The 10059-nt window shown below is 35.8% G+C and overlaps 2 protein-coding genes across 2 annotated transcripts; one reads left to right on the top strand and one right to left on the bottom strand.

The window, feature by feature from the left end:
* Window positions 1–314: 314 nt before the first annotated feature.
* LOC113232350 lies at window positions 315–1026 on the bottom strand (the record flags this gene model as incomplete). Its single annotated transcript, XM_026467026.1, has 1 exon — window positions 315–1026. A coding segment is annotated over exon 1 (712 nt), but the record flags the coding sequence as incomplete, so codon positions are not given.
* Window positions 1027–4087: 3061 nt separating this feature from the next.
* Window positions 4088–9915, top strand: LOC113232349 (4-coumarate--CoA ligase 1-like; the record flags this gene model as incomplete). Its single annotated transcript, XM_026467024.1, has 3 exons — window positions 4088–4363; window positions 7983–8193; window positions 9553–9915. Coding segments are annotated over exons 1-3 (784 nt in total), but the record flags the coding sequence as incomplete, so codon positions are not given.
* Window positions 9916–10059: the final 144 nt, after the last annotated feature.

Below are 10059 nucleotides of genomic sequence, written 5' to 3'. Positions count from 1 at the left end.
GTCATCCGCAAATAGAAGGAAATAAGCTCCAGTAAGGCACTTCCCGAGATCATTAACCATAATTAAAAATTGCGTTGGACCTAAATTACTCCCCTGGCTTACGCCTGAGCGGGTAAAAAACTCATTTGATCTAAAACTAGAGACTTGCACATATTGTCTGCGGTCCTTTAGATAGTCGGCGAGAAAAGATAGCAACTTGGGAGTGAAACCTAGGATTGAACATTTACTAAGTAACACGTCATTATCAACGAGGTCAAAAGCTTTCCTGAAATCAAAATATATTGCATCGACTTGTCGGTTTGAATCCATCTGACTTAGCACGTAATCAAAAAAGCAAATGTGGTTAGTAACTGTGGAACGCGCACCACGGAAACCATGTTGCGCTTCATCCAACTGATTACTGATTTGCCTTATAAGGCTAGCGTTGATAATACTCTCAAAGAGTTTACCAAAAGCGGACAAAATAGCGATTGGCCTATGAGTTGACATCTCGGTGGATTTTGGTTCCTTTGGTGTCGGGATCACTCTCGATACCTTCCACTTAGTTGGATAAATAGCAGATTGAAGAGCTAGGTTAAAAATATGTAAGAGAGGTCGCTCGAGTGCCGATAGGCAGTCCTTAACCATATACGGTGGAATACCATCAGGTCCAGCTGAAGATGAAGACCTGAGTCGCTTAGCAGCCTTACGCAACTCGATGACCCCAATAAGGGTGATACTGACGCTATGTGTCGCCACATGATTATCTGTAAGGCGTGAAGCCTTTTCAGCATCCAGCTCTGGAATTTCGCCATGAAAAACCGAGCTAAAATAATCAGCAAATGTGTCAACTGCATCCTGGTCTGCAATGACTTCCCCATTGAGCATGTACTCCAGTTGTTGACTTGAATGATGCTTTTTACTTTTTACAAAATCCCAGAATTTACTAGGATCCCGACAAATGTCACGCTCTGCACTTAATAGATAGTTCCTGTAATCCCTGTCGATCAAATCCTTGACGACTTGTATGTTTGTTATGTCCAACATTTATGAATTGATTTCATTAATTCTTTTTCTGTTGGAAAAAGGGTACCTTGGTAGCAGTCCCAATCGAATTTTAAGAAAATATTTAACCTCTAGGGTACCAATTTAAGGGATGAACCCGGTTTATTGGTTTCACCCACTTTCGTTTAACGAATTTCAATAAAAATTGGCAAATAGATGTAATTCCACAAACTTTTGAGTACGGAACATTTTTTATAAAAAAAAATATAATTGGACCGTAATTAAACAAAAAGGATCCAATGCACATTTATAATAGCTGAATATCAGCAGTTTGCTCCTGAGTAAGCACCGACGCTGAGCTTATGGCCTTTTTGTACTGCTACAGTACACATACATAACAAGGTTCTTCGGCAGTGCTGCAACTCTGCTAGTTTTTTTCTTTTTATTATATTACATATTTTTCTGTTATGCATGAGATCCAAATAAACGTTTTATCTGTCTATCTATCTATCACATCAGTCACTTTCGAGATATGGCAGTTTGAAGTTTAAAAGTGTATCTCACTCTTGTTTTAATTTCAAAACTTACAATGTCATGTAACTCCAGATATATTTATTTATGTTTACCTATGTATTGATTTTTTTTGCTGATCTAAAAACTTTAGGAACCGTTTGGTACACACAACTCATTTTTTGATAATTTTGTGGATTGGATCCTTTTTGCTTAACTACGTCCAATTATATTTGTCTTAGGTCTAATAGCTATTGTTCTTACTCTATAATATAATAATCGTAGTAATAACTTTCATCGTCATAGTCTTATAAAGTTTCTACCGGGCACTGGTACTCTCTGAGGCTTTAAGCCATACACATCCATGCAAATCACTTCGGTGGGAGTTTCAAATACATCTTTTAGTTAAGTAGATATATTTTAATTGTTTCTCACAATATTCCAACGATGGTTTTACGTATGTATTTCAAAGACAATCAAATTTTACGTTCAGCAATGGTATAATCATGAATATCACATATTTTGAGTTATAACACTGTTTTAATAGCAGTGCGATGTGATAATAATAACTGCCTCCGTGGCCGAATGGTTACCATGCCGAACTGCCACACAGAGGTCCCAGGTTCGATTCCCGGGCCGGGCGAAATATTGGTATGACCTACATTTATTTCTCTCGTGAGTTTGGGTGTAATTTGTGGTTGTCTATGTGTGTGTCCATGGCACCCGCGACACAGGGATTCCCTAGTGCGGGGCTATGTTGAGTGTGTGCGTTATTATTATTAATTAATTAAATATTAATTGATTAATATTAATTAATAATGGGACTTGCTCCCACATGCAATACGCGATTACACATTGCATATAAAACTATTTCTTCGGATGTAAATCGCATAAATTAATTTTTTAAACAAACCAACGCTCTTTACAGGCCAAGGTCGAGGTGAACAAAGCAAATGCGCTCGATTTAATGAAATATGTAGAGCTTCAAATTAAAAACCAGTTTTATTTTTGGTAATATATAGTGAATAAGTGACAATATCAAACATACAAAAAAAATTACTCACCTATAAAATAGACCAGAATGTTTATTATGCGTGCGTACGTGCGTGCGTGCGTGCGTGCGTGCGTGCATGCTTGCGTGCGTGCTTGCATGCGTGCGTGCGTGCATACGTGCGTGCGTGCGTGAATGCATGCGTGCGTGCGTGCGTGCGTGTGTATATAAGTAAAAGACATATCAAAGTAAACTGTATACAAAACATAACAATAACACTAACACAAAAAAGAAACACACTATATATTCACACATTTAACCCCTGTACCGTATGATGCTCACATCGTCGATAACGGAGTTTTGTTTTTTTTCTTTTTCTTCAATACCATGCGTGAAAGTTACAAGAAACGATACAGGAAAATTGAAGTGTTCGACTAGTATTTGGGACAATGGACTATGTGGGTTGTGTATAACAAGAGCCTAACAATATTTTAGGCTCAATGAAATAAAAGATGAACTCAAAGTAGCCAACGTTGATTACGTTAGTGGGCCAACGTCGATTACGTTAGTGGGCCAACGTTGATTACGTTAGTGGGCCAACGTTCTTATAGTATACATATATATTTTGCCAGTCCTTGTACACGTGTAACGAGTGGTTCAAGTTTACGCAGCTTGCATATGACGCACTGTACGTCTAAGGTTGCCATTTAAGTTGCCGCGATACTGTAGTGCTTCCACTATGTTTACTGAGGCTCGTACGGATTGCTTCTATCCCGTTATACGAAAGCGTTGTGCCTCACTCCTGACTCGTCTACGAGGCAGCGCGAATGGCATCCTTAGCACCCTTGCCGCTACATGGGACTCTTCGGTGGTGAGGCGCTGGGTGCAACTGCACACAGCTCCAAGCCGGTAACTGCGTCTCGAGCCTTCCTACAGGGGAATCTCATTAATAAATATTAAATTTCTTTCTTTCTTTCTTTCAAAGTATACTTTCCCAATTATTACTAACACTATGGATTCAGAGTCCGAAATAAATGATGATTATTATTATAATCTCATTTATTGAATAAGGGACATTTAATGGTCAAATAAAAATAAAAATTATTAAGTGAAGCAGTAATTTGTGTATTGTATAAATATACTAAGTTAAAGTAAACATAGTAATCAAAAGGCCTGTCCTTTAGGGCATAAACTCGCAACACTGTCCAAGCAAAATGATAATACTGTCAAAACGATAATATTAGACCGGTTAGTAACCTTGTAATATGTCCCCAGTCAATGAATGTTACTTGTGAAACAAGTACGTACGTTTGTAATCGTGTTCCGTATAAATATTTGTTTTAATACTTGTTGCTGTCTCTTTCTTATCGGGGTTTTGTTGTTTTATGCAGAGCGAGATATAAGTTGTTAAGAGTGTTTATCTTTTCATGTTCATACACAAAGTTGGTTATTATTTTTATTTTGCGCCAGTGTCTTGTGTATTATTAAACATTTTGTTGATATTTTTTGTCGGATAGCGATTACTAAAAGAAAAATTATAGACAAGTTCAAAGCACGAAATTTTTGCAGTTGTTGTTTATTTATTTAACATTATAATTTGAGTGTTACAATTTTAAGCAGTAAATAAATAAAATTAAATTTTAAAAGCTTTTGACAAAATTATATTTAATGTACTTGAAAATGACGAACACTATGAAACTATTATCCAAAAGTGCTGGAAGACTTTTATTCGTAAGAAATTATTCGGTCTTCAAAGAGAATCTTTGGACTCCTGCGAAAATAGTCAGGTCACCTTACAAAGACATAGAAATACCAAATTCCACAATACCTGAACATATTTGGCGGAATATGGAGAAATGGGCTGATAAACCTGCTGTGGTAATAAACCTTTTAGCATTTTTATTTACTTTATATTTATTGTTTTCTTTTTACATCAAGCGACGGGACGAACAAATCGGGCGCCTGATGGTAAGCGATACGGAAATCCGTGTCAGTTGCAGTGCCATCCAGAGCTTTAAACGATCATCAAAGATCTGAGAGGCACTGCCTCTGCACCTGTCACGTCAAAACATAATTTGACAAATCCCATGTACCAGTAATTTCAACAGGGCTCTTACTCTTCAAGACCGGAACGTGGTAATGTGCACATTATTGCTTGGCGGCAGAAATAGATAAAGTGGCCGTAATTTTTTTTTTTTTTTTAATTTATTTAATGCTTTTACAAAAACTTAAACATATTACAAGCAGCTGTAGCTCAAAAACCACTAAGGGTTTATCTGTCCACAGCGATTCTCTCTAGCCAGTAAGTACTTCCTTAATTTATTTTTACATTTTCCTTCCACATATAGGTCTTGAATATATCCAGGCAAATTATTTAATGATTATCACTAATGGCAGGCTTCTTTCCACGGTAAGACTTCTTTTTATTTTCCCGATAATTCGGAACAGTTGCACGCTCCATAGTTACGGGTTGACTCAAGAACGTGCAACCGTTCCGAAATATCGGGAAAATAAAAAGAGCTGATGCCGTAGTAAGAAGCCTGAAATTAGTGAAATCATTTAGTGAATAACCACGAAAGCATTATAATCTATACAGTCAGTACTTCCCTGGGCAAAGTCTTTCACAAGGACCTCTACTGCTATTGAATAAAAAATATTCGAAGACATGTTCAGCTGTATTTTTCCAGTGCAAGCTGACACACGACGCCATTCATGATCATACAAGAGTAGGTTTGACGCGACCTGTCTTTTACTGGTGTGTATATAGCGCGTTGTGTGATCTTTTTTATCAACTTATATACATCCCACTACCAGGTGCTGGTCACCCGAGCCTACCCGCTTGAAGTTTCCGCACAATCTTATTAAGACTACTTTTGAAGGTGTGCTTGCGTTCTTGACATGGATTTCTTTCACCACTGTTTAATAAATCATTGATTTTTATTGAATATGTTACTAATAATGTAATATGTTACTACCATGATATTCATATATTTTTCAATTATGATGTCATATTTTTTAAATTAAGTGATAAAAGCCGAAAAGCCCAAAAGATCTGTCATAAACAGAGAAATTCCTAAAGTCTGATGACTCAGTCGGTGGCCCTAGTTGAGAATACATATGCAAGTTCGAGGTCTCTCGGATCGGAGGAATTTTTCTTTGTGTTCAATGTTTGTATTAATAATAATAGTAAGAGATCAGCTAATACATTAATGGCACAAGCCGCAAGAAATTATTTTAAAGTCAGCCGAGGTCCTATAAAGCCCAAGACATGTCAAAAACAAATGAGCGTCATTTTGGATCCGTAAAAAAAAACCGACCTCAAAAGTACGTGGAATTACATATAATTACCAAGTTTTATTGAAATCGGTTACCGGAAAGTGCGCAAACCCGGATTCATCCCCTAGTTCGCCACTATACAGTACTTGACACAGGAGATAATAAAAATCGGTCCTCACTACCCAAAGCATTTGAGAGAGAAAAACGCCTTGAATTAAAGAATAGCAAAATCAACCATTTAAATAATTACGTTTGAACATACTTATTTTATATTATAAATAGTTTGGAAATGAAACTGTTTTTGACCGACTTCAAAAAACAAAGGAGGAGGTTCTCAATTCATCTGTATTTTTTTGTATGTATGTAACACGATAACTCCGGTATTTGTGAACCGATTTTCATGATTCTTTCTTTGTTGGAAATAGAGTGCCTCCATAGCGATCCCATTTAATTTTGAAGAAAATCATCTACCTCTAAGGGTGGCTGTTCACGCATGAAGATTCATTTTTATAAATAGCGCCTAAATTTTAGTATAACGAGCAATTATTTTAATGGTCGATTTTGCTATTCTTTAATTCAAGGCGTTTTTCTCTCAATATACTTTGAGTAGTGAGGACCGATTTTTATTATCTCCTGTGTCAAGTACCATATAGTGGCGAACTAGATGATGAATCCGGGTTTGCACAGTTTCCGGTAACCAATTTCAATAAAACTTGGCAAATATATGTAATTCCACGTACTTTTGAGGTCGGTTTTTTAGTACTCTGTACTGAGATTATTTATATCTCTGACAGCCCGCTATCTCTTATCTATATCCTAAAGTGTCGGATATCGAGTTATTCTAGAATTTATGAATATGCACTCCTTGTAAAATAATGTCCATACAATAAAAAACTAAACAATATGGCAAACAGGAGTTACGTTAAATATAAAAATTTAAACCGCTTTTTATAAGGCTTAACGTGAGCTATAGAGCTTAATGATTGGCTAATGTGTAGGTTATTAACATAAAATATACAAATATTCAATGATACCAGTTGTTAAAACATTTTGCCAGTAATCAACGAAGCGTTATAGTGCTGTCCTAGAACACGTTTTTACGATTAACATCTTTTTTAATTGTCATGTGTCGAGGATGCAAATATCCTTAAGCGTCAATGCCAAAAAAATATTTTACGAACTGCTAAACATTTCGTTCTCGTTCTGGGTCTCGCTCTCGCTCTCATTCTCAAAATAACAATTATTTGTTTTTATGGAAGAATTCATTAATTTGAATAAAACTAATATAAAGACTTAAACATATCCAGCCTTCGCAGTAGACTTTTAAACTGGGACTCATTTTTCAGGCGTTGCTTTCCCACTACAGGACAAAGTCATCTGTTCCCTTCCCTCATTCGTCACAATTTAACGCCGCTACAGCTCGTTTGACCATCTAGCTCGCCTTCTGAGCCTGACTTTTTAGTAGTAGTAGAGCTCCTTGTGAAAGAGTTCGTCCAGGACAATACTGCTTTAACCGTAGTTCCTCCCGTCCCTTGGTGTCATAAAAGCCAAAGGCAAAGTACAGATGCGCATGAGTTGTTTATCTTACAAAAAAAGTCTCCGTGTTATTGTAAATGTCCATCAAAGGGAAATTTGTAGACCACACTTTATTAAAGAGAACATGTTAACCCTCCCATCATTTTCTATCGTGGAAGTAGTATTATTTTTCGGTAAGCAACTAATATGTATTTTGAATTTTCTAAATATCCGCGTCTCCAGTATAACCTGATCCTTTCTGAACCTAAGTTAGAAATATACAGAAACAGTCCATTGTACAGATATATCCTATAATGTATGTATAATAAAATTCGAATATTAATATAACAAAAGAAAATAACATTAACACATTTAAAAAAAACTAAAACAATTTCTCATCCAGGAAACATACTATAAGTTTCTGTTCAAATAAATAATTTTTAACTGAAATATAAATTCACAACTCACGGAAAGCTCAATTATCATTATTAATAAGTATGAAGTATAGTAATTTACAAATTATTTTTAAGTCTTCTTAGTACCTTGACTGGGTCATGTACCGTACAAAATTTTATTATAAGACCATTTTCAATGTGCAATATGGAAATAAATACATAAAAAATAAAAAAACTCTCTGCGCGCTACAACTATTCCAGCAAGTATATTTTATAAGGATTATTTAATTTAAGAAACAAACTAATTTCAGGTCTGTGGTATCACCAACAGAACTTATACCTATCATCATCTTTACAAATCTTCCCGAATCTTTGCTGCTAATCTTCGTTCCAAATTGAAAGTCGAAACTGGCGATGTCATCTGTATCATGAAGCATAATTCTCCAGAATTCGTCGTTGCTTTGCTTGGAATTCTTCAAGCTGGTGGTGAAGTTACTACTGTAAACCCTATTTACACTCCTTGTGAGTATCTATTTATCTATCTTAGAATGTTTTCCTCTATATAAAATTTGGAGATCTTTAAAAACTACATCACATATCATGTAGGTGCAATTAAAATAATTCTAGAATTAAATTTAATTGAGAATGTGATCTGCGAATATGATGTGAATTTAAGTTGCAAAAGAACTCGATGATGAAAACAAATTGAATTAAAAATATTGATAATATCTACTGCACTCATGTTAAGACAAGCGGTTATTATCTTCATTACGTAAGTTGATAAGTAAATATAGACATTGTTTCAAGAGCAAACACGGGAGAAAAAAAACATTATATAAACGAAGTAATCACAGTAATTAAAGATTAACCATCATACATACAAGTATTTTTTTTTTGTAAATAAATGCCGTTTTGAAATAAAAAAAGACAAGTCAACTATTAGTGAAATTTTAATATGACATGCAAGCCTACACTTTAATATATTTTTCTACATAATTTTCCCCAATATTAAGACACTTATCATATCGTACAATCAGCTTTTGAATCCCGTAGTTATAGAAGCCTGACACGTGATTTGACAACCACCACAACACGGCCATTTTGACATCGTCATCTTCGTCATCGTGGCTAACTACCCAGATGTTTCTTTAAATGCTAGATCACGTGGTAGTCACCGGGCTCTAGATCGGGATCTATATGGAGGATGATTAACCCTGTTCCTTTCTACATAACTTTTGATTATAGTGACCCTCCCTGCCGATTGTTACAGGCTATAGTGCCCTTCTCGTATACCCATACGAGAAGGACCCTATAACCTATCTACATACAGGGACCTTCTCAGTCAGATCCTGACCCCAGATCTGCACATTTGCTAAGACTTCATCTGGTTCTCAAAAGACTAGTGCCTTGGGTGAGCTGCCTCGGGTGCACGTACAGCAGCATAGAGGGTAATCAAATTGTCAGTTTCGTCAACTTTCTGCACCAATTTTTCACTAATGACGTAAAGTCGCCCTCTTCGTTTCTCGTCATGAACATTCTGGCGGCCACCTTCAATCTTCTGGTCATCACCAAAAGCTCTACCCATTTCCGTACCATTATATCGCTCATAAAGTTTTATGCATATATACTTCACAAATCTGACGTTGACTTTCAATCGCTTTCATACCTTTAACACTAAGTAAACGAATCACGGTGGACGGGCTTCTCAATCGGCGGAGGCATTTTAAATACGCATAACGCGTGCAGCTGGATTTGAAAACGGTAGTTACGTTAAAAATACGCCTGATAGGTAATCATAACAGATATGACCAGTTCTTACCTAAATATAACTAATGAAATATGTAATTTAATAATAAAAGCCTTTTTTCACAAATATTTCAGATGAATTGCAAAAGCAACTTTTACTTTCAAATCCGACCATGATCATCGGTTCAACAGAAACAGTAAAAGTTATCAAAGAAGCTTTCAAACTAATGAAGAAAGAAATACCTGTAATCACCGTAAAAGAACCGAATGAAAATCTACCAGAAGGAACAATATCATTTCAAGAACTGTCTGAAGACAACAATGTTGATTTAGATGCATTGAAAGGAGTTAGTAGAACATCTGAAGACATAGGCATTCTGCCCTATTCGAGTGGTACTACTGGGTTTCCCAAAGGTGTAGAACTTACTAATAGGAACATTGTTGCAAATTGTGTACAACAGGACGTTGAAGGTGTTAAGCAATATCATGATACTACAGGTAAATTAAAAATAATTACTTAAGAAATATACCAGGTAATCACAAAGAATATGTAATTAATGTTAAACTAGGGATGTCGGCAAGGAAAGTACGTAGAATACAATACAGACTATAAACATCAAACTAACTTGAGGGCATTTCAAG

This window comes from Hyposmocoma kahamanoa, unplaced genomic scaffold (assembly GCF_003589595.1).
Source record: "Hyposmocoma kahamanoa isolate Upper Pololo Valley unplaced genomic scaffold, ASM358959v1 74614, whole genome shotgun sequence".
Taxonomy (NCBI): Eukaryota; Metazoa; Arthropoda; class Insecta; order Lepidoptera; family Cosmopterigidae; genus Hyposmocoma; species Hyposmocoma kahamanoa.
Note: the sequence above shows the minus strand (reverse complement) of the source record. Positions and strands in the feature narration are given on the sequence as shown.